Here is a 25,218-nt window from a genome sequence, read left to right on the forward strand (position 1 = left end):
TGACTTCGGGGCCCGATGGACTACAGCCCGCTAGGCTCCACTGTGCTTCCCAGGCAAGAACACTGGAGTGGGCTGCCATTCCCTTCTCCATGCCGAGAGGTACTGCCAAAAAAGTAAACAAGAGTTTTCACAAAACAACAGAAAAGACACCATCGTGGAAAAAGGAGTGAAAGACTGCAGAGGCTCTTCACAAAAGAAGGGGTTCAAGACGCCAATAAAGGGATTTCGCTGGTGGTCCCGTAGTTCAGAGGACATGGTCCTAGAGAAGGGGACACAGGTTCAACCCCTGGTCAGGGAACTAAGATCCCACTTACTGTACGGTGTGGCCAAAACAGATAAAACAAAGGGACGTTATCTTGAGAAAAAGTTTTTTTAAAGCAAGCAAACACACTGAGCTGCCCTAGCTCACGGGTGATCAAGAAAGTGTAGGTGAGAAAGCAACAGGACAAAGTGCCCAGAAGGGTCAAGGCCAAGAGGCCGCAGGCCGGGGAGGGGGCCGCAGGCTCCTCACAGTGGCCTTCAGAGGGGACAGCCAAGCGGTGGGCAAGACAGGGCACAGAGAGGTAAACACGCTGCCCGGCAACACGCCTCAACCATCAGCAGGAGAAACGACTCCATGACTTCACGACCCCGATGATCAGAGCGAGCCGGTCACAGAGCGACACGGGCCGCGAGCCCTCGTCAGCAGGAGGCGCCGCACAGCGCACAGCAGCCGCTGGGGGCGGGGCTCTGCCTGGCACGCTTCCTGCGCCCGCAGGACACTCCTGATACGGGGTCAGAGGAAAGCCTGCCAGTCACTGACCAAGACACACGTCCACCTGCGAACCGCAGACCGCCCAGAGGCCTTGCTTCCGAGAGGGACGCGCCAGCAAGATGACATGACAAGGAACAAGCCCACCCCGAGCTCCGCCCCCGTCAGCAGACTCACCCTGCTTAGCCTGGAGACAGCCAGAGACACAGAGGTCTTGAACTCTTCCGGGTTCTTCTGCGCCAAGGTGGTGATGAGGCTGGTGGCGGCAGTTACCACACCCTGAGAAGACACACACACACGTTCAGACGCCCGCCAGAGGACCTGCAGACAGCTTCTCATCTGAAACTAGTCTTCTAAACAAAATGTTAAACTCAGCAACAGCTGGCCACCCCGAGGCCACCCCCATCAGCCCTCGATGCTTCAAGAAAGCGAGACGCACACGTCGCTTGTTGCCTTGCTTACCCTTCTCTCTGAAAACGTGGAGACCCGGCATGCTTCAGCCTGGCGCCCTGCCTCAGGGAGGTTGCACGGGGCAGCAGCCCCAGGCCCCGTGTCCGCCCCCCCACCCCCTCGGTGCCCCTGACCTAGGTCACTCCGTGTGGACTGCAAAGGGATGGACACGTTACGTTCAGACTCACAGGAATCTTTCCAACCCAAATTTGAGATCGTGGAAAACAGGAAAGCCCATTCTTCCCCATTTTCAAATGTGGTCCAAGCCATGTCTCTGCCCCCTGACTGGGGAGCTCCACTGGGCCTGGATGAGACCCGATCCCCTCAGTGAGGTCAAGGGAGCTGGTCAGCTCCCCAGCACGGTGCCCCATGTTCCCTGCACGCTTGCAGTGGTCTGTGCAGAAAGAAGCTGTGAGGAGAGAGGGCCAGGGGCCCCCACGCCCAGGCTGCCTCCTCCCCCTCCTCCTGGGCGACGCCTGGGCCATGCCGGACTCAGGAGGGACCAGATGCACACGGAGATTTCTGCGCCTCACGGCCCCCCGCTTCTCCTGCTGCTCCCAGAAGGGCCTGCTTGCTTCTTCTGGGTGGACAAGGGGTCCTCTTCCGGGGGATCCCCGACCTTGAGACCAAAGAGGCCAACCCCAGGCCTCTGGTGGCAAAGCTGGGAGATGCGCGACACAGAGCCCACAGTAGACAGGCGCCAGTCCACCCTGGGCTGCGACGCACCCCACCCTGCCCACCGCCACTGGGCTCCTGCGGCCTGGACCCATGCAGGCACCAATGCGTGCACCAGCTGCAGAGCCACGCACATGAGAACACAAGGAGGAGAGACGGCCGGGCACACGGACGGCCCAGGAGCGGGGCCTCCTGGCTGAGACATCCCGCCCCAAGGAGAGGTCGCCTGCACGGACCCCATTTCCCCCATGAGTGTGGGGACATGGAGGGATGCTGCAGGCTGCCCCACGGTAGGCGAGCCCGCACGGCCACCCGCCCTCGCCCCGTGGGTCCACCTGTGTGGACCGTTCAGTCCTCATTTCATCTTTAAGGCAGATTTCTCTTCTGGGAAAACACACGGTAGCCAGCTAACATGCTAACGCCTCTGTGCTCAATGGGAAACTCCATGTGGAACCTTGACTCTCCCATTTGTAGACAGGATTCCAGCAAGACAAGGCCACCTGTCCGGCATCAGCTCCTATCTGACCCCACCTCCCAGCGCCAGTGTGGACAAGGGCCTGTGACTCATGGCCAACCCAGACACTACCTCACTGCACATCCCGCTGCTCTGGCCGACGACACAGAGCAGGCTCGGGCCTGGCTCACGTCCAGCCGTGTGGATTAGGCGGCCTGTGTGTCAGAGCCCCCGGGGCCATAGGACAGCCCCACGGCAGCCCTGAACGGAGTGCAGAAAGACACGTCTCTGCAGGCCCCCAGTGGACGTAGCGCCCCTGCAACGTGCTGGGCTGTGCTGCCTCTGCCCCACCAGCAGGAGCCCCTCCACACCTGGACAGGGTGCGTCAGAGGCCCTGGCTCCCCTGCCCTGACCCCAGGGAGGGGCTCCCAGCCTCCCCCAGCAGGCCCTCCCAGCTCGACGGCCGGGCCAGGGGTGTCCTCCTCACCATCCTGGAAGTCACACGAGGCTGTTCACGTGGCCCTGGCCCGGAAGAGGCTGCCCCACAGGGGAGGGTGGGCGTGACCCAGAGGCACCCACCAGATGCTGGTCGTTGAGGAGGTGCACCACACGGGACGTCCAGTCGCCCATGGGGACAAGGTCCGGGGACGTCCTGTACAAGCGCAGCAGGCACAGGGCGGCGCTCTGCTTCACGCTGTCCATGGTGTCTCTGAAAGACAAGCAAGAGTGAGGCCAGCACAGCCCAGAGCCCACAGATGACACCCTGTGGTCCTAAAGCAACCAGAGCCCACAGACGACACCCCGCGGCCCCCAGGGGACAAGAGCCCACGGACGACACCCCATGGTCCTAAAGGAATCAGAGCCCACGGATGACACCCCGCGGCCCCCAGGGGACAAGAGCCCACGGACGACACCCCACAGTCCTAAAGGAACCAGAGCCCACAGATGACACTCCGCGGCCCCCAGGGGACCAGAGCCCACAGGCGACACCCCGTGGTCCTAAAGGAACCAGAGCCCACAGACGACACCCCATGGTCCTAAAGGAACCAGAGCCCACGGACGACACCCCGCGGCCCCCAGGGGACAGAGTTGCACCCATGAGGGGCCTGGAGGGACACACGGGAAAAGGTTGCTTCGGGCTCTCCATGCAATCAAGCTCGGGCTGCCACAGCCCACGGGGACCAAGAAGAGGCGGGTGAGGCTCTGGCCCAGGACAGAGGCCTGTATGGACCTCCTGACGACTAACTCGGCAATCCCGACCCGCCTCCTCCCCACGGCTGTGACCGAGATGGGAGGCTAAGAGACCCATAGCGCCTTCAGGACTCACACGCTTGACTTATGCATGCGGGAGGTGACCGTGCCCTCAGCAGGCCACCAGACACGTACCCGGCGACAAGGATTCTGGGAATCTCCCCCGCAAACGCCTCGGCCATCTCCCGGCTGCCCACGTTGGCAATGCAGTGCAGGGCCAGGCCCATGAAGGTGGGGTTGCGGCTGGCCAGGTCGTTCTTGATGGCGTTGTTGATCAGGCGGATGAGCTCACTGTTGGAGTTCACCAGCACGGAGATGAAGAGATAGCCCTGGGTTCCAGAGAGGAGAGAGACCACCGCTGGACACACTCGGCCGGCCCCCAGCCCCACCCCAGTGTGCTCGGCACACTGCTGCGGTCAGGCCACAGAGGGCCCACCTGCCTCCTCCTGAGAACACGAGTCTTGTCCCCAGATCCCTCCTCGGACAGTTCTGCAGGACAAACCTGAGGCACTGTCCCCACGGGCATCAGACACCTTGGAGCCCCATCCCCACCCCAGTCACTGGTCCACGGGGACCTGAACAGGATGAAGGGCCTGCCTCGGCTGTGACGGGAACACTGCGGACCACCTTCCCTCTCTCAGCCGTCTCACGGTCCCAGAGTCCCCTCACCACCGGGCCAACTTCAGCCTCGTGCTGTCCCCGCTGTCCACGCCCTCCCCACTCAGGAACAGCACCTCTCAGCCCTGTCCGTCTCAGGAGGAGCTCGCCTTCTGCTCTGGGCTCTGGCCACCCTGCCCTCCCACACATGGGCCTTGACGGGTGCCCTGTCTGCCCCTGCCGCCCTGTCCACTTCGTGGCCTCAGCCTCGGCCTCAGCTCAGGTCTTCCTGCCCCTCAGAGCCCGGCCTACTAGCTGCCCACTGCTCCGAGTCCAGAGGGCCCCACCCGCCTCGGTCCCTGGCGTCAGCCGCAGCTCTTCTCGCTCTCTGTAGGGGGCTGTCTGACGGCCTCGCCCCTGGAGAAGAGCCGGGTCCACCCCTGCTTACGGTCCCTGTGTCCCCAGGGCCCCCAGCACACTGCCGGGCCTACGGAAGGCGCTCGGCGATTTCTTGGCGGGAGTGAGTGTGACTGTGTGAGTGTGTGTGTGTGTGCGTGTGTCTGTGCGCGCGAGTTTGTGTGTGTGCGTGAGTGCGTGCGTGTGTGCATGAATGTGTGTGTGTGTGAATGTGTGCGTGTGTGCGAGTTTGTGTGTGTGCGTGTATGTGTGCGTTGTGTGCGTGTGCACGTGTGTGTGCATGAGTGTGTGCGTGCCCGTGTGTGTGTGTGTGCCCGTGTGTCTGCGTGAGTGTGACTGTGTGTGTGTGTGTGTGCGCGTACCCACACGTGCACTTAGTTGCTCAGTCGTGTCTGATTCAGCAACCCCACCGACAGCAGACTGGCAGGCTCCTCTGTCCACGGGACTTCCCAGGCAAGAATGCTAGAACTGGCTGCCATTCCCTACCGCAGAGGGGCTCCCCACCCCAGGCATCGAGCCCGCGTCCCCTGCACTGGCAGGCAGAGGCTTTGCCATGAGCGCCCATTCTTCACCACTAGCACTTGGGAAGCCCATTGCTTGGTGAGTAAACACCAATACTTAACAAAGTCCCTGGGGCATCAAGTGTGTTTTTTCACTTTCTGGAAGTTAAATTTTTTTAACTCATGTTGCTCCAGGCGGGCGCAGGGCTGGAGGCGGCGAGCTGGGGGCCCTCAGGGCCTAGACACAGGCACTCACCCCGGCAGACACTAGGGCTGGGCGAGGCGCAGACACCCGCCCTCCGCTCTTAAACCAGCGCACCTGCGCCCGGATTAGGAACAGTGGGGGGCGGGGGGGCACACGTGCGCGGGCACTGAGGGGAGGGAGCGTGCCTCCCCGCCCTCTGGGATGGGCCCCCGGGACACGGTGCCCTCCCGTCAGCTCCCACCTAAACCTGGGGAAATCCCCAGACAGACGGAGGTGCAGAGCAAGAGCCAGGCGCCCCGCCGCGCACTCACGATCTGCTTCTCGGTGTATCTGTTGGAGCTGAGCAGGTTCACAGCCTCCATGTGCCCAAAGTCGATGTCATGGCCCAGCAGGAAGATGAACAGCAGCTTGCACACGTACTTCTTCTTGCTGTAGCCGTCCAGGGCTTTGTCGCCTGCGGGAAGGGGCAGCACAGGAATAGGGCGCTGGGCCCACCTCCAGGAAGCCGGCCAGACCGCCACACTGTCAGGCTCGCGCCCAGCGCTGCTGAGCTGGTCAGCACGTGAGAGCCGAGTGTCTGGGTCCCTCGCAGACCCCAAACCAGCCTGCCGGCCAGCAGCAGAAACACAACCCCGCCAGCACAGCCCTGCCGCGCCACCCTGACCTCACCAGCAGCTTAACCTTTCAGAGGTGTTTATTCATTTAGGCAGGACAACACACTCTAAATAATCTCTCATTTTACCCAGTGGTAGGACAAATCACCCACCCGAAAAGTCACACAAAACCACCAGAAGGGCTTGTTTCCCCACCCTGATGGCAGTGCGACTCGGCCTCTCCTGGGAGACCACGGCAAGGCAGGTTCACAACAGGTCTCTGTCAGCACAGAAAGTGCTGCTTTAAAAAGGACCACCAGACAGTGCCGTTTTAAAAGCAGAGGTTCTCATTTCACCCGAGAGCTGCACAGCATCCCTGTGCAGCCCGCAGAGGTGAGCGCAGGAAGAACGCCCACCTCGAGTGAGGCGCTACAGTGACCCTGACCGCAGGGTCGAGGGCCAAGCAGCATGTGGGAGCCGGGAAAGTGAGAGCAGCCACAGCCCTCACTGCGAGGGCGAGTCACCTGTGTCCCGGGACGAGCCCTGGCTGACCTCCAAGGGCACTGAGAAGAAGGACCCCAGGACTCCTGAGGGACAGTGGACCACAGGCCAGCCAGCCAGTCAGCCAGCCAGCGGGACACCTTCCCTGGGGAGCACTGAGACCCCCGTCCTTCCAGCCAGCCAGCGGGACGCCGGCCTTGGGGGGCTCTGAGACCCCCGTCCTTCTCAACAGCGAGCTGCATGCTACTTAATGATCGAGCAACATCAAGTCAGAGCGGACCTGGCTCCCTGCTCCTCCCACTGCGGGAAGCCAGCTCACTGCTTCCCGACGGGACCCCCGCCCCGTCCCCGCAGGAGAGCATCTGAACTGAGGGCACGGGGCCCAGGCGACCGCGCCTCACCCCACATGGCTGCCCGCCCCTCACCCCTGGAGAGCGGCCCCGGCCGCAGGAACAGCGCCAGGCTGCGTGCGGGACACAGAGACTCACAGACGCACTAGACGCCGAGCGCCCAGAAAGGGCAATCACGGCCACAGCAGTCAGGAGTCTTGGCCCTGGTGCTGCCGCGATGCAGGGCAAGAGCCAGTGTCTCCAGGGCGAGGCGTCTGAGCCCGGCAACCGCGTGCTGCTGCACGACTCCCACCTGGGCTGCCTGCTCACCTTCTCTCACAAAGACCCGTCCACCCTGGCCCTGACCCTCAGCGAGCACCTGCCTACGTTCAGGCGGGGGACAGCAATAGGCCGAGTGTGGACCAAGAGGGAGCCCCATGGCCCCTGAGTGCAGTCTGCGTGGCCCGGGCTGCAAGCTGCTGCGGGGCTGCGGTACCAGCGCGTCCACCCAGGACCCCACAGGCCCAACTGCACTCAACTGTTCCCCCACGTAAGGACCACCGCACACCCACTGGGAAAACCAAGGCCTAACCGTTAGCCGTACCACATGCGGGCAAGAACGTGGAGGAGCTGGGAACTCACACTCAGCTGAGCAGGCACAAAACGGGGCAGCCACTCTGGAAAATACGGGACAGGTTCTTAAAAGATCAAACATGCACCCGTCAAGCGAGCCAGCGGCTCCACCCTCAGGCGCCTTTCTGAAGGGAAGGACACCACGCGTCTACACCAGCCGCGCACGCGGGACTCGCAGCAGCTCCACGCCGCCCACGGGGAGCCAGCTCCACACGCGGCCCGCCAAGACGCGGGCGGCCGCGAAGGCACACTCGAAGTCAGAGAGCAGACATGGCGGCCGCGAGACGCGCAGCACGACGTGCTGCCGGGGACGCGGGGGGCGCTTGAAGTCGGAGAGCAGACGCGGCGGCCTCCGCCGCGAGACGCGCAGCAGGACGTGCTGCCGGGGACGCGGGGGGGGGCTCGTGGGGCCGCGCTCCGCCTTGGTTGGCTGCAGGGGCGGCTGCATGAACGCCTGCACCTGCTAAACATATCTCAGAAAGCCAGTTTAAAACAAATTACTGTCAGAATCTCCCAGGAAAAAAACCGGAAGATTAAAGCACACAGGCAAAGCGATGGCCAGCACTGAAGCCGTGAAGGCCGCCAGGAGGGAGGACAGGCGAGTGAGCCCGCGGCGCACGCACTCACGCCCCAAGGAGAAGTGTTTTCCAAGTCTTCCTACAGCTGTAAGAACGTACATTCCTTACAGAAACTCCCGTCATTTGTCTTTCTGCCCCAGCACCTGGGACACGCGAGCACCCAACAGTGAATGAGCTCGTGAAGACATCCCCTGAAGCCCAGCACCGAGACGACACGCCTGCCCCCCGACCGGACAGCACAGCGGCCATCTCTAGAGACCCCAAGACCGAGGGCAGGCCCGCAGCGTCCACAAGCAGCCCGAACCCCGCTCTTGAGTTTCCAGGCCAGCCCGGCAGCCAGGGCAGGGGTGCAGGGCGGCCCAGGAAAGACCAGCGGCCGCCTTCAGGCTTCGACGGGGAGGCTGCACACGAGGCTGTGCCCACCGCTTCCGTCGTGGGCCAGGTCTCACATGGACGCTGCCCTGGCGCCAGGCCCCGTCCACGCCTCCCACTCCAGCTGTCTGTCGCCCAGGACCCCACGCCCCGTGCATGTCTCACCCCCAGCGGCCCGTGTGCCGCCCACACGCCCACCACGGTCGTCCTCCGTCGGTCCTCGTTGGCGTCCAGGACTGTCTGCTTCTGCCTGAAGGAGGCCATTTAGACTCTCCATTAGCACAGGCTCCCTGGTGGGAAACTCTCCGTTTTCGTCTGGAAAGGCCTCTTTTAGCGTCGTTCTCGTGGAGCCGGCAGCTGGATGCAGACTGCTGGGGCCGCCCCTTGCAGCATGCTGACCGCAGCCCCCGCCCCGCTGCCCCTCGGCCCTGTGACAAGCTGGCAGGGATGCCTCCTGTGAGGACGGCCTGTCTCCTCCTCTCTAGAGACCAAACACCTCCCGTCTCGGGCTCAGCGTTTCCACGTCGGTGTCTCTAGGTGTGGAATTCATTATTTACTGTAACTGTGGACACGGCATCTGAGGTTTGAGCGTCACGGATCTTCACGCGTCCTCTGTCACACCAGCTCTCTCTCCTCCCAGGAGGCCAGCCAACCATCCAGACTTCATCCCCCACCCCCGTCTCTCACCCACTCTTTATCACACCCAGGACAGGCTGCCTCCCCACCCGTCTTCCAGGACACCATCTCTCTTTAATAAGCCTGTCGTTACATCCACATAAGCTCTTTATCTTAGTTACTCCATGCTTTGCTCCTAGAACTTCCATCTGGTCTCGTTCGGAATCTGCCATGTGACTCTCTTCATTTCAGAATCTGCCATGTGACTCTCTTCATTTCGGAATCTGCCATGTGACTCTCTTCATTCAGAATCTGCCATGTGACTCTCTTCATTCAGAATCTGCCATGTGACTCTCTTCATTCAGAATCTGCCATGTGACTCTCTTCATTCCGGAATCTGCCATGTGACTCTCTTCATTTCGGAATCTGCCACGTGACTCTCTTCATTCCGGAATCTGCCACGTGACTCTCTTCATTCGGAATCTGCCATGTGACTCTCTTCATTCGGAATCTGCCATGTGACTCTCTTCATTCCGGAATCTGCCATGTGACTCTCTTCATTTCGGAATCTGCCATGTGACTCTCTTCATTCCGGAATCTGCCATGTGACTCTCTTCATTTCGGAATCTGCCATGTGACTCTCTTCATTTCGGAATCTGCCATGTGACTCTCTCGCTGCCTAGGGCCCCCCTGAAATGTTCTGGCCTTTTACTGCTTTACAGACAGCGGCCCAGCTCCCTGCCACCCGCGTCCCGTCTCGGCGGCCCCTGCGAGGCCCCTGCGAGGCCCCTGCGGTCGCCCCTCTGGCTCCTGCCGAGCCATCGGGCTCCTCTGTGACGGTGCTGGGACGACACCCTTGAAAAGTCAGCTGCAGCTGGTAGGTGACGCCTAGCACGGGGCTCCATCTGCGACAGCCACCTCCTCCTCCGGAGGACTGGGACGGGGCGGCTGGCTCCCCGGCCACTCCCACCCCAACGGCACTGCCTCTCAGGGCTCAGCTTCAAGTGGAAAGAGGCCTCTCCATGGTGAGCTCTGGGCTGACTTCCTCCTAGACCCCGGCTGCTCAGCCTCGGCACTGGGCCTCCTCGGGCCTGGTGGTGCTGGGGTCTCTGGTGGCCTGCCTGGCCTCCACCCAGTAGGTGGCAGCAGCTCGCCAAACCCTGCTGGGCCAGCCTCTGTCCCTGGGGACAAAAGTCATCCTGACTAATAGTAGTGAAGTCACTCAGTCGTGTCCAACTCTGTGCGACCCCGTGAACTATAGCCCACCAGGCTCCCCCGTCCCTGGGATTCTCCAGGCAAGAGTACTGGAGTGGGTTGCCATTTCCTTCTCCAATGCATGAAAGTGAAAAGTGAAAGTGAAGTCGCTCAGTCGTGTCCGACTCTGTGCGACCCCCTGAACTGCAGCCCACCAGGCTCCCCCGTCCCTGGGATTCTCCAGGCAAGAACACTGGAGTGGGCTGCCATATAACCACCCCCAAAGACTTTGAAGAATGGAAAAGACTAGAGACTTCTTCAAGAATATCAGAGCTATCAAGGGAACATTTCACGCAACGATGAGCACAATAAAGGACAAATGTCAAGGACCAAACAGGGCAGAAGATTAGGAAGAGGTGGCAACACACAGAACTAGATGCAAAAGGTCTTAATGACCCAGAAAACCGTGGCAGTGTGCTCACCCACCTGCAACCAGGCACCCCAGAGTGTGAAGTCAAGTGCACCTTATCAGGAAGCGTTGCTAGGAACAAAGCTAGTGGAGGTGACGGAATTCCAAGTGAAACTATTTCAGATCCTGAAAGATGATGCTGCGAACGTGCTGTTCTCAATATGCCAGCAAATTTGGAAAACTCAGCCGTGGCCACAGGACTGGAAAAGGTCAGTTTTCGTTCCAATCCCAAAGAAAAGCAAAGCCAAAGAATATTCACACTACCACATAATTTTGCTCATTTTGCATGCTAGTAAGGTTATCTTCAAAATCCTTCAAGCCAGGCTTCAGCAGTACGTGAACTGAGAACTTCCAGATGTACAAGCTGGACTTAGAAAAGGCATCAGAGGTCAAATTGCCAACATCCATTGGATCATAGAGAAAGCAAGGGAAACCCAGATAAACATCTACTTCTGCTTCAGTGACTACACTAAAGCCTTTGACTGTGTGGATCACAACGAATTGTGGAAAATTCTTAAAGAGACCAGAATACCAGACTACCTTACCTGTCTCCAGAGAAACCTGTATGCAGGAAAGAAGCAACAGTTAGAACCAGACGTGGAACAATGGAATGGTTCAAAATTTGGAAAGGAGTACAACAAGGCTGTATATTGTCACCCTGCTTATTTAACTTATATGCAGAGTACACCATGAGAAATGCTGGGATGGATGAATCACACGCTGGAATCAAGATTTCTGGGAGCTATCAACAACCTCAAATATGTAGATGATACGACTCTAATGGCAGAAAGTGAAGAGGAACTAAAGAGCCTCTTGATGAGGGTGAAAGAGGAGAGTGAGAAAGCTGGCCTGACACTCAACATAAAAAACACAAAACTCAGATCATGGCGTCTGGTCCCACCACTCCACGGCAAACAGACGTGGGAAGAAAGAAAAACAGTGAGAGACTTCCTTTCCTTAGACTCCAAAATCACTGCAGATGGTGACTGCAGCCATGAAATTAAAAGACACTTGTTTGGAAGGAAAGCTAAGACAAACCTAGACAGTGTATTAAAAAGCAGAGACATCACTTTGCTGACGAAGGTTTGTCTAGTCAAAGCTATGGTTTTTCCAGCAGTCGTACAAATGTGAGAGTTGGACTATAAAGAAGGCTGAGTCCCGAAGAATTGATGCTTTTGAACTGTGATTCTGGAGAAGACTCTCGAGAGTCCCTTGGACTGCAAGGAGATCAAACCAGTCCATCCTAAAGGAAATCAGTCCTGAATATCCATTGGAAGGACTGATGCTGATTCTGAAGCTCCAATACTTCAGCCACCTGATGCAAAGAACTGACTCATTGGAAAAGACGCTAATGCTGGGAAAGACTGAAGGCAGGATGAGATGGTTGGATGGCATCACTGACTTGATGGACAGGAGTCTGAGCAAGCTCCGGAGAGATGGTGAAGGGCAGGGAGGCCTGGTGTGCCGCGGTCCATTGCATGGGGTGCGAACATGCAGCCACCGTGGAGACAGCTGGGCAGCTTCTCACAAGCGCGCACACTTTCTCACCACGTGATCAGCAGTCACGCTCCTTGAAAACACCACCACAGTGAAACCTGAAACCTGCACAGTGATGTTTATAGCAGCTTCATTCATAAGAGCCCACACCTGGAAACAACCAAGACGCCCTTCAGTAGGTGAACGGATGACTGAACTGAGGCACACCGAACAACGGAGCATCAGCCGTGTGAAAGGAAATGAGCTGTCGGGCCACAGTGAAGCACAAGGGACCCTCAGATGCACAAGCCCAGTGAGCGGAGCCCACGGGAGAAGCACGCGCCGCGCGGCCCAGTGCTGTGACGTTCCAGAAAAGGCGGAGCCATGGAGAGGGTGCAGAGGTCAGCGGGCGCGGGGCTGCGGCGGGAGGGGTGAGGGAGCACACAGCGAGGGCGTCCCCGACGGGAGCCGCTTGGTGTGCAGCTGTGACGAAAGGCGCGCGCCGGGACGCGTGGGGACAGCGGGGGCCGGAGCCATCTCCGCACCTCCCCTCTTGCTGGGAAGGTGAACCTGCTAGACAAGAACACCGGGGAGACTGCAGTCGCCGTGTACACACGGAGGCCTCCAGGTGGCGCTAGTGGTAAAGGTCCACCTGCCAATGCGGGAGGGCCGGCTCCCGAGGTCACGGGCCCAGCGGGCCCCCGGAGGAGAGCGTGGCAGCCCACTCCAGTACTCAAGCCTGGGGAAGAGCCCCATGGACCGAGGAGCCTGGCCGGCTACAGTCCACAAGGTCACAAAAGGTCAGACACTTCTGAAGTGAGTGAGCACCCATGTAGAAGCCAGGTAACTGGTGAAGACCCACTGCACAGCCCGGGGACTCTCAGGGACCTGTGGCGACACGAAGGACATCCAGGAGGAAGGGGACGCGTGAGCACGCAGAGCTGACTCACTCTGCTGTACGAGACCCACACTGACCCCCCGATGGTACAGGGGCAAGAGCCCGCGGGCCGGTGCAGGGGAGGCGGGCTCGACCCCTGTGCAGGAAGAACCCACGTGCTGCAGAGCAACTCGGCCCCGCGCCACGGCCTCCGCAGCCGGCACACCGGGGCCTGTGCGCCACCAGAGAGGCGCCCGGCCTGCGGCAGCGCTCAACAGGAAAAGCCCGCCACAGTGAGGAGGCCAGCAGCAGCCAAAAGTAACTAAGCTTAAAAAAAGAAAAACTGCATTGTAAAGCAACTACACTCCAATAAAAATTTAAAAATAAATAAACCTGCTCTACAAAACAGTCAATTTTTTAAAAATTTAAGCAATGAAAGTTATAGACATCCGCCCATATACACAAAGACACACACAAGAAACATTTATATAAGTAAAGCACTCCACACAAAATTCCAAGACTTTCTCAGGCCTCCCAGAGGATCCTTGGACTGGTCAACAGCAAGATAGAACACCACCCCGAGTCCGGCTGGAGCAGTCCTGGCCCCTTGAGGGCCTGCGTCCTGCCCGCACCGGATGCCCGCGCTCGCCCGCGCAGCCCCGCCGGCAGCCCCGCCGGTCCCTCCGGCTCTGTGGGCTCGCCCCGTGCTCTCCTCTACGCACTTTTTCTAGGCAGCTTCAGCCACTCTTCCGGCTAACGTCTGCTCAGAGATTTGAACCAGGTCTCAAATTTGTAAAAATTAACCGAAAATTTAAAGTCTACGGGACTCATAGATATGTCCCAAGAATGAAAATCTACACCTGACGATTCTCCCAAATGAGGCGGCTCAGGGAGCGCCCATCCCCCAGCTGGCCGGCGAGGTCGCAGCGAAGACACAGCCGGAGGGGCCGGCGGCGGGAAGCGCTTGGTGAGCGCGGGCCCCACGCAGAGCAGGCCCACACTGTCAGGGAGCTGGCTGGAGCTCCTGCACCCTGTGGGGCAGAGTCGGGGGCGGGGACTGCTCCAGGCCAGTGTCCTCCCAGCTCCAGGAAGAGGCTGGACCCGGGAGGAGCCCTGCTATCCAGGATCAACTCTACACAAACCATCAAACTACTCCAGAATAACCACCGGCTTTACTTTAAACATCAACAGAGCCAGGACAGCGTCTGTACTGAGACCTTCACTCTGATTTGAAATGAAAAAAATAAAGATGAGATTAAAAGATTAAGTCCCTCTTGCAAAATTTACGAAAGAATGCTGTGTGTGTGGCCAGCGGGTGAGCCTTACCTTTAAATTTGGATCTAATGTTTGCCAGCTCTTTGTTTATTCTCTTTATTTCTGCTTCTTTACTTTTGCCTGAAAAGAGAAAACACAAAGGCATCTTACTTTAACTGATTTCTAAACAAACACCTATTCCCTGACAACAGTGGCACATCAGAGCTAAGGGCAGAATCAGGCTCACAGGCGCCCGAGGGGAGAGGGCACCAGCCTCCGCCTGAGGCCGTCAGTCGGGTGAGGCCCCTCGTCAGGGCCAGCGAGTCGGTGGAGGGGAGCCCGCCAACAGCGCACGGTTAGCTCTGTTCGCCTTCTCGCCACAGTCCTGGACCTGGGCGCGCTCACAGCGCTGCTGAGCACGCTCCATAGTAAACCACCGTCAGCTACGCGATTGCTCCAAAAGGTGACTTTCACTTCGAGATCATTTTTTAAAGTGTCAAGGTTTAACTACTGTAGGCTTCTAATTTTCTTTATGAAATTCACCGACCCACAAAATCTGAGAGGTGCCCTTCTATAGTAAGCAGTGAAGTCTGGGAACCGTCTATTACAGAAGGAAGGAAGGAAGACATATTAACTGCACAAGAGTCGCACCCCCCTCCTGCTCTGCGCCCCTCACCCTCCTCCCCACGGTCTGCCTGTGTGCTCATCTCAGTCCACTGACAGCTGTGCACACAGGCCTGAGGAGCAGACGCCGTTCCCAGGGCCGCAGGTCTCAACAACACTGCACAGGGGAAGCTGCGCATCACACAGGCAGGCTGGGTCGCACGCTCCCTCTGCAAGGGCCTACTGCTTCTTCAAAGCAGGAATGCAGGCACGTCAGTCCCTACCCCAGAGGGAGGAGAGGTTTCCACAGCAACCACCCTGGGACCACCGACAGGCTGGGCGCTCACAGATGCCCGGAAGACACATCGCCCACCGCCCAGCTTCCACCGCTGCTGAAGAGGCAACCCCCTCCCAGGGCACTCCCAGCACCAGCTACCTTTCACCACTAACTTGCTAACAAACAGGGCTGCACGTCTCCGAAACAGAAGAACCCTCCTTCGAGCCCCTTCTACTCTAGCAAGGCCCCGGCCGGGCGGAGAGGCAAGCTCCCCAACCAGGCACTGCTCAAAGTGCCCAGACTCAGGTTAAAACAACACTTCTGCCCTCAGGGAGATGATGCTCCACGTGGCGGCTGAGGGGTGAGTAGAGGCTGAGGGTCTTTAACACGAGCACAGTGGTCAGCTCTGGTGAGCACGGGGCAGGCCAAGGGGACTAGACTCTCCTTCCCAGCCCCGAGTGCCGGCTACTTCCTCCGGAAGAGCCGCCCAGGACCCAAGGGCACCCTACAAAGCTGCAGATGGGGCGGTGGGTCAAGCACAAACCTTTTTGAAGTTTTCCTGAAAAAGTACTGCCTGCGGGAGCAGGCTTTACTGACTGGGTGAAAGGGCTACGGAACAAGGCCGTGGCACCTTCCGCCCACAGGACCTGCAGGGGCGCCACACAGCCCAGCCTGAGCACGGGCAGGAGGCCGCGGGCATGCGCCACTCCGCGTGCCCGCGTGTGCCCACGCTGGCGTGCGCCTGTGTGCGTGCGCTTCTCGCAAGGGTGCAGGAACTGGTCCATGCTGCTCCCGGTGGGTGGACTCTGCTCCATCTGCCACCCGAGGGAACCGGGCCCGCGTGGCAGGAACATAGCTGAGCAGAAATGACACAGGGCTAGGAGCGCAGAGGGCACATGAAGGACGGGGGGTCGCCAGCTGCTGCCCGCGGCGGGGAGGGCACACCACACAACCGAAGGCACGAGGCCTGGCGCTCAAGGGGAGGAAGCACAGGGGCGTGGGGGCCATGGGGCGCTGCCCTGCCTCTGCGGCAGGGGCACGAAGCTGGGGCCTCTTAGCCAAAGCCTGGCCGATTCGCAACGCACACACACACATTCATTTTAATGAGCGGCGGGCAGGCTCTCCCAAGGACAAGGGCAGGCCCTGGAGCGGGACACTAAGGACGGGTCCAGGCACTGCCTCTGGTTTGCTCTGCAACCAAGGGGCAATGACTTCGCATCTCTGAGCACAGCTCCCTCGACAAGGAAACCACTGAGAGTCACAAGGCCTCACGGCAACACATCACGGCGGGGAGGCCGAAGTTCACTTCAGTTCAGTCGCTCAGTCGTGTCCGACTCTTTGCGACCCGTGGACTGCAGCACATAGGCTGGCTTGGCCATCACCAACTCCCGGAGCTTGCTTAAACTCATGTCCACCGAGTCGATGATGCCATCCAACCATCTCTGTCGTCCCCTTCTCCTCCCACCTCCAACCTTTCCCAGCATCAGGGTCTTTTCCAATGAGTCAGCCCTTCCCACCAGGTGGCCAAAGGCCAACACGGCTGGGTCCCCGCGGTTCCTCCTGCTCCTGTGCTTGCCCCGAGACTCCAAGCTGCGTGCCTTCAGCGACGCTCAGTTGTGCCCACCTGGACCCGCACTCATCTTCTCCTGCAAGAACTCCAAAATTACAACTCGCTGCTGAGCAACCATCAACAGGAGGGCGTCGGATCCCACCGAAAAAAGGTGCCGCACGCCCAAGGGCAAAGAAGCTCCACCAAAACGGCAGCAGGGGTAAAATCACGTTCAGAATCAAACCCCATACCCACCAGAGACTCTCAGAGGGCTCAAACAAACACCTTGTGAGCACCAGGGCCCAGAGACTGAGCCAGACCTCTGAGCCTCCTGTGAGGGACGGCTCAGCAGCGGCCTGCCGCAGGGCAGAGGCTCCGGGTGTGGCTCCCTGGGTCACACAGCCTGTGACCTAAGCCCTTGTGGAGGAGGTCGCCATTAACCCCACCACAGGGCCGCCGAGCAGACGACACACGAACTGCAGAACAATTATACCAAAGAAAGTCTGGCTATTAAGAAAGTTCTAGGACCCAAAACCCCACAGGGTTTCCCCCATAACTTCGTTGGTGAAGAATCTGCCTGGAGTGCAGGAGACCCAAGTTCAATTCCGGAGTCGGGAAGGTCCCCTGGAGGAGGAAATGGCAAACCCACTCCAGGACCCTCGCCTGGAGAATCCCACAGACAGAGGAACCTGGCAGGCGACAGTCCCTGGGGTCACAAGACTCAGCAACTAATCCACCACCAGGAGCCGTAACAGATTTCCCAACCTGGAGATCTGGCAAAGGCGCTGAGAACTCCCAGAGTCTGACTTTGGAGGCCAGTGGGATTTGATTATAGATCTTACACCGGACTGGGGAAACAGACTCTTGGAGGGCACAGACAGAGCCTTGTGGGCACCAGGGCCCAGGGGAAAGGGGCACTGACCCCACAGGAGACTGACCCAGACTTTCCTGGGAGTGCCCAGGGGTCTCTGGGGAGGTGTGGGTCGGCGGGGGCCCGCTGCAGGGCTGGGGGCGCTGAGGGCAGCGGTGCATCATGAGACCTTCTGAAGGAGGCCGCCGTTATCCTCATCACGGTTTGGTCTCAGGTCAAACAACAGGGAGGGACCACAGCCCAGCCCATCAGCAGAAAATTGGATTAAAGCTTTACTGAGCTCGGCCCCGCCCATCAGAACAAGACCCAGGTTCCCTCTGCCAGTCTCTCCCATCAGGAAGCTTCCATAAGCCTCTTATCCTTCTCCATCAGAGGGCAACAGAATGAAAACCACAATCACAGAAAACTAACCAATCTGATCTCATGGACCACAGCCTTGTCTAACTCAGTGAAACTAGGAGCCATGCCATACAGGGCCACCCAAGACGGACGGGTCACGGTGGAGAGTTCCGACAAAACGTGGTCCACTGGAGAAGCGAACGGCAAACCACTTCAGCACTCTTGCCTTGAGAAGCCCATGAGCAGCATGAAAAGGCAGAAGGGACAGCCCCAAACAGACCCAGGGGACCCCACAGGGCAGAGCATGGGGACCGGGGCAGAGCGTGGGCAATGCTCCTGGCTCAGAGATGCCAAGAGCAATGCCTGGCGGAGACAGCAGAGGAGGGCGTATGCGTGACAGGAGAGCCACCCTGGGCCATGCCCCCACCGCCCCCACAGTCCAGAGGACTCAGCTCAGCTCAGTTCAGTCGCTCAGTCGTGTCCGACTCTCCGCGACCCCATGAATCGCAGCACGCCAGGCCTCCCTATCCATCACCATCTCCCGGAGTTCACTCAGACTTGCGTCCATCGAGTCCGTGATGCCATCCAGCCATCTCATCCTCGGTCATCCCCTTCTCCTCCTGCCCCCAATCCCTCCCAGCATCAGAGTCTTTTCCAATGAGTCAACTCTTCGCATGAGGTGGCCAAAGTACTGGAGCTTCAGCTTTAGCATCATTCCTTCCAAAGAAATGCCAGGACTGATCTCCTTGCAGTCCAAGGGACTCTCAAGAGTCTTCTCTAGCACCACAGTTCAAAACCCTCCATTCTTCGGTGCTCAGCCTTCTTCACAGTCCAACTCTCATATCCATACATGACCACAGGAAAAACCATAGCCTTGACTAGACAGACCTTAGTCGGCAAAGTAATGTCTCTGCTTTTGAATATGTTATCTAGGTTGGTCATAACTTTCCTTCCAAGGAGTAAGCATCTTTTAATTTCATGGCTGCAGTCACCATCTGCAGGGATTTTGGAGCCGAAAAAGATAAAATCTGACACTGTTTCCACTGTTTCCCCATCTATTTGCCATGAAGTGATGGGAACAGATGCCATGATCTTCATTTTCTGAGTGTTGAGCTTTAAGCCAACTTTTTCACTCTCCTCTTTCACCTTCATCAAGAGGCTTTTTAGCTCCTCTTCACTTTCTGCCATAAGGGTGGTGTCATCTGCATATCTGAGGTTATTGGTATTTCTCCTGGCAATCTTGATTCCAGCTTGTGCTTCCTCCAGCCCGGCGTTTCTCATGATGTACTCTGCATAGAAGTTAAATAAGCAGGGTGACAATATACAGCCTTGACGGACTAACCTCACCTAAAGCAACACCACAGGGGACCGAGTCACACCCCACACAGTGACGCCGCGCCGCAGGCAGACGGCCCCACAGACAGAGCGGCACTGGAACCTCCAGCCCCAGACAAGCTAGTGAACAGCAAGAAAAGTGGAGAAGGGACTAAGAAATTCACAGGACAGCTCAGATGCTAGGTAAGAGAAATCAGGTAAAATAGACATTTAAAAAACATTTCAAAAACGGATAAAAAGAGGGAATTCTCTGGCAGTCCAACTGTTAAGACCCTGTGCGCTCACTGCCAAGGACCTGGGTTCAATCCCTGCCCAGGGAACTAAGACCCCACGAGCTGTGCGGCACCGGCAGAAAGAGAAAGAGCAGGGAACACACAGAGGCCGGAAGAGGAGCAGACGCGAAGAATGGAGAGACAGGGTCCTCCAGAGCAAACGGGAAGGAGGAGCGTCTCCCCGAGTCTCCGAGGTCAAGAATGCAGCTGCTCATGCAGGAGGCATGGGTCAGTCCCTGGCTCAGGAGGCCCCGCACGCCGCGGAGAGACTACGCCCGCGCGCTGCAGCCACTGAGCCTGCGCTCCAGGCCCACAAGCCACAGCACGCAAGCCCTCATGGCCGACAGCTGAGGGCCCGTCCCCGGCCATGCAACATCCGCAAGCCTCAAGGCACGGCCGAAGAAGAAAAAAAAATAAAATCCTTTGAACATCTGGGGGAAAAAAAGCAGCTGATACAAGGAAGAAAAGGAGACTTCCTCATGTCTCTGACCCTAGGGGGCTTGGGTCTGGACTGCACCGCCGGGTCCACTGGCTGGACTGTGCCTGGGCACCCTCATCACCCGGGGAAGACGACACCTCGGGGACCGAGGACACAAAGAGTGGCCCTCGGGGGCTGGCAGTGCTCCCGCTCCACAGAGGGAGGCTGTGCCTGAGCCACGGCCCCGGGGACCCCCACAGGCCCGGGGACCCCCACAGACCCGGGGATGCCCACAGGCTCGGGGATGCCCACAGGCCCAGAGGACCCCCACAGGCCCAGGGACTCCCATAGCCCTGGGGACCCCCACAGGCCCAGGGACCCCCACAGGCCCAGAGGACCCCCACAGGCCCGGGGACCCCCACGGCCCCGGGGACCCCCACAGGCCCAGAGGACCCCCACGGCCCCGGGGACCCCCACAGGCCCAGAGGACCCTCACGGCCCCGGGGACCCCCACAGGCCCAGAGGACCCCCACGGCCCCGGGGACCCCCACAGGCCCAGAGGACACCCACGGCCCCGGGGACCCCCACAGGCCCAGAGGACCCCCACAGGCCCGGGGACCCCCACAGGCCCAGAGGACCCCCACGGCCCCGGGGACCCCCACAACACTGGGGACCCCCACGGCCCCGGGGACGCCCACAGGCCCAGGGATACCCACAGGCCCAGAGGACCCCCACAGGCCCGGGGACCCCCACAGGCCCAAAGGACACCCACGGCCCCGGGGACCCCACAGGCCTGGGGACGCCCCCCCCACCCCCACTACCCAGGAACTGCTCAGGTTCTGACTCTCCCGAACAGGCCACGAGGGAGACACACCACAGACAGAACAACGCGTCCAAATCCACACTTATGCCCCAGAGTCACCACACTGCCACCCTCCTCCACGCGGTGAGGCCGCTGGGGAGACACACAAGCCCGGCGCACCCCGCAGGCTCATGAGTGAACAGCCCTCACGCCCGGGCGCCTCGCCACCAAGCCCCGCCGGCCCACACTGCTGGGAGCAGCTGCAGCAGAGTCTGCTTTCTCCAGAAAAAGCAGCAGCCCTGGAGAAGGAGAGGTGGCTGCCCACCCTGACTCAGAAGCCCATCCTGACGGGCTGGCCGCAGCCAGAGCAGCCGGATGTGGGGCTGAGCCTCAAAGGCCTGCAGCAAGACCCCCGTGCAGACCCCACCAGAACGCAGCAGGCCTGTCGGCCACGGAAAACACCAAGCTTCTAACAGGCAGTTCCCACAGTGGATGTCGGAGCTCTGGGAGCTAATGAGAAACCCAGATCAGCCCACAACCACCGCCCCTAAGCCAGCTACAGTGGGCACCCAGGCAGGGGCAAAGAATGCACGCCAAGGCTTTGAAAACCAGCCTGGAGTTCTGCGATCACCGCCTGGGTCTTTCTCCTGGAATTCCACGCTGGTTAGCAACGTGCTGGGTAACTACTCCTTCTTGTCTGCTAGCTGAGCTCATCAGCTTACAGTGCCAGTGTTGTCAGAAGAGCCTAATTTCAAACAAAAAGCACAGGGGCCTCTCACAGCTCATGAGAACTCAAACAGCAAAGCGCACAAATCTCACAACAGCCAAGTCTGAAATTTACAATGAAATTTGGTGGAAACAAAGGAGTTTAGTCTGTGTAAAATGACTCCACTGAGGAAGCCCAAAGCCCAAAACTGACCACAGAAAAGCCTGCTTCTCAAGAGAGCGGGCTGTGCTGCGGGCGGACCGCCCCTCCGACCGGGCCCTGCCTCTCCAGCCTCGCGCGGGAGCTCGAGCTCGGGCCACACCACAGACCGCCTGAGCGCACGCAGGCTGTCAGGATCATTCTTGGACTTCTCTCTTCGTGTCGCCTCTAGTGCACAGGAAGGCTGGGCCTCAGAGCAGAAATCCTTCAAACAGTGGGCGGGAGCCAAAGATTTCAGGGAACACTGAGAGCTGCTGGGCCACAGAAGATAAAACCGGCTTGGTCCAGACAAATGCTAACAGTGTGTCTTATTTTAACAGCGGAGTGAGACGTAACTCACGCGTCCCACAGGCACTCACCTGAAGCACACAACTCAACGGCTTCGAGCACACTCAGAGGCGTGCGTCCGTCACTACTGTCTAATTCTGGAAAATGTTCATCTCCGCAAAAAGAAACACCACACCCTCTAGCAGTCACCCCCACCCCCTCCTCGGCCAGACTCCTCATGTCCGGCTTCGCCTTCACCCACAGCCTGCACACGCTCTTCTGCAGCCAGTTTCCTTCAGCGCTTACCAAAGCCGCCACGACCGTGTCAAGGCGGCCTGGGTCAGGGCCTCAGCCCTCCTTGCTGCGGACTGATCCTGCATTACACAGCTGCACCACAGCGGGTCATCTGTCCATCGCTCGATGGATTTAGGGCTTGTCACCACTTTTTGGTTACTATGAATGTGTTGCTATGAACATTTGTGAAAAAGTTTTTGTGTGAATACACATTTCTATAACTGCTGGGTCATATGACAATTCCACGTTTTAACACCTGGCGGAACTGACAAGATGTCCTCCCAAAAGGCAGCATCTCTGTTGCTGTTGCTCTTTAGGCACTCGGTCCTGTCCGACTCTTTCGGACTTCATGGCCTGTAGCCCGCCAGCTCCTCGTCCGTGGGAGTTCCCAGGCAAGAATGCTGGAGTGGGTTGCCATTTTCTTCTCCAAGGGATCTTCCCGACCCAGGAATCAAACCCCATCTCCTGCACTGGCAGGTGGATTCTTTACCACTGGCCACCAGGAAAGCTCATCTCACTCACCACTATAAAAGAGCCAGGCTTCCAATTTCTCCCCCATTTTGCCAACACCGGTTACTGTCCATCCTTTTCACTCTCGCCATCCTCGTGTGTGAGAAGCGGTTGTCACTGTTTTTGATTTGCAGTTCCCTAATGGCTTACGTTATCAACTGGACGTCTGCCTATCTACTTTACCCGTCTTTGCTTAGGCTATCTGTCTTTTCTCTTTTGGGGGCCACACCACACAGCTTGTGGGATCTTAGTTCCCCGGATGCCACAGACTGAAGGCAGGCACTCTGCAGTGACAATACAGAGTGCTAACCCCTGAACTGCCAGGGAAGGCCCTGCTGTGCTGTGATTTTATCTTCATTTCTCTCAGAGTACTTTTTAAATCTCCCTTGTGTCCTTTTGTCTCACTATTTAGGAGGGTGTTTGATCTCCACAGATTGGTGAATCTCCCAAATTTCCTCCCGTTCAGTTCAGTCGCTCAGTAGTGTCGGACTCTTTGCAATCCCATGGACTGGCAGCGCGCCTCCCTGTCCATCACCAACTCCTAGAGCTTGCTCAGACTCATGTCCACCAAGTCGGTGATGCCATCCAACCATCTCATCCTCTGTTGTCCCCTTCTCCTCATGCCTTCAATCCTTCCAAACATCAGGGTCTTTTCCAATGAGTCAGTTCTTCACATCACGTGGCCAAAGTACTGGAGTTTCGGCTTCAGCGTCAGTCCTTCCAAAGAAATCCCAGGGTCAATCTCCTTCAGAATGGACTGGTTGGATCTCCTTGCAGTCCAAGGGACTCTCAAGAGTCTTCTCCAACACCACAGTTCAAAAGCATCAACTCTTCGGCACTCAGCTTTCTTCACAGTCCAACTCTCACATCCACACATGACCACAGGAAGAACCGCAGCCTTGACTAGACGGACCTTTGTCAGCAAAGTAATCTCTCTGCTTTTCAACATGCTGTCTAGGCTTGTCATAGCTTTTCTTCCAAGGAGTGTCTTTTGATTTCGTGGCTGCGGTCCCCACCTGCAGTGATTTTGGAGCCAAAAATCAGTCTCTCCCTGTTTGCATTGTTGCCCATCTATCTGCCATGGAGTGATGGGGCCAGACGCCATGACCCTAGTTTCTGAGTGTTGAGCTTTGAGCCGCTTTTTCGCTCTCCTCTTTCACCTTCACCAGGAGGCTCTTCAGTTCTTCTTCGCTTTCCGCCATAAGGGTAGGGTCATCTGCATATCTGAGGTTAGTGATATTTCTCCCGGCAATCTTGATTCCAGTTTGTGCTTCGTCCAGCCCAGCATTTCGCATGATGTACTCTGCATAGAAGTTAATAAGCAGGGTGACAGTATACAGCCTTGACGTATTCCTTTCCCAATTTGAACCAGTCCATTGTTCCATGTCCAGTTCTAAGTGTTGCTTCCTGACCTGCATACAGGTTTCGCAGGAGGCTGGTAAGGAGGTCTGGCACTCCCATCTCTTTAAGGATTTTCCAAAGTTTGTTGTGATCCACACAGTCAAAGGTTTTAGCATAGCCAATGAAGCAGAAATAGATGTTTTTCTGGAACTCTCTTGCTTTTTCTATGATCTAACAGGTGTTGACAATTTAATCTCTGGTTCCTCTGCCTTTTCCAAATCCAGTTTGAACATCAGGGAGTTCACGGTTCATGTATTGCTGAAGCCTGGCTTGGAGAATTTTGAGCATTACTTTGCTGGCGTGTGAGATGAGTGCAATTGTGCAGTAGTTTGAACATTCTTTGGCATTGCCTTTCTTTGGGATTGGAATGACAATGGACCTTTTCCAGTCCTGTGGCCACTGCTGAGTTTTCCAAATTTGCTGGCATATTGAGTGCAGCACTTTCACAGCATCATCTTTCAGGATTTGAAACAGCTCAGCTGGAATTCCGTCAGCTCCACTAGCTTTGTTCATAGTGATGCTTCCTAAGGCTCACTTGACTTCACATTCCAGGATGTCTGGCTCTAGGTGAGTGATCACATCATCATGGGTTATCTGGGTCATTAAGCTCCTTTTCGTAAAGGTGTTCTCTGTATTCTTGCCAATTCTTGATATCTTCTGCTTCTGTTAGGTCCATACCGTTTCTGTCCTTTATTCTGCCCATCTTTGCACGAAATGTTCCCTTGGTATCTCTAATTTTCTTGAAGAGATCACTAGCCTTTCCCATTCTATTACTATCCTCTATTTCTTTTCACTGATCACTGAGGAAGGCTTATCTCTCCTTGCTATTCTCTGGAACTCTGCATTCAGATGGTATTTCTTTCCTTTTCTCCTTTGCCTTTCGCTTCTTTTCTCAGCTATCTGTAAGGCCTCCTCAGACAACCATACGGCCTTTCTGCGTTTCTTTTCCTTGTGGATGGTCTTCATCGCCGCCTCCCGTACAATGTCACAAACCTCTGGGCACAGGTCTTCAGGCACTCTGCCTATCAGATCTAACCTCATGAATCTATTTGTCACTTCCACTGCAGAATCGTAAGGGATTTGATTTAGGTCATATCTGAATGGGTCCAGTGGTTTTCCCTACTTTTTTCCATTTAAGTCTGAATTTTGCAACAAGGAGTTCAT

General features: G+C 57.7%; 1 protein-coding gene across 3 annotated transcripts in view; it reads right to left on the reverse strand.

Annotated features, from left to right (window-relative positions):
• AP2A2 (adaptor related protein complex 2 subunit alpha 2) overlaps positions 1 to 25,218 on the reverse strand; it is a 68,570-nt gene that overhangs the window by 23,477 nt on the left and 19,875 nt on the right. For all 3 annotated transcript variants that reach the window (XM_052662558.1, XM_052662557.1, XM_052662559.1), the window contains exons 2-6: positions 14,264 to 14,332; positions 5,612 to 5,754; positions 3,717 to 3,910; positions 2,910 to 3,039; positions 929 to 1,030 (exon numbers count right to left, since the gene is read on the reverse strand). In XM_052662558.1, coding sequence (XP_052518518.1) covers positions 929 to 1,030; positions 2,910 to 3,039; positions 3,717 to 3,910; positions 5,612 to 5,754; positions 14,264 to 14,332 — 638 coding nt within the window. The remainder of the gene's footprint in view (positions 1 to 928; positions 1,031 to 2,909; positions 3,040 to 3,716; positions 3,911 to 5,611; positions 5,755 to 14,263; positions 14,333 to 25,218) is intronic.

Source organism: Budorcas taxicolor, chromosome 25, assembly GCF_023091745.1.
Source record: "Budorcas taxicolor isolate Tak-1 chromosome 25, Takin1.1, whole genome shotgun sequence".
NCBI lineage: Eukaryota > Metazoa > Chordata > Mammalia > Artiodactyla > Bovidae > Budorcas > Budorcas taxicolor.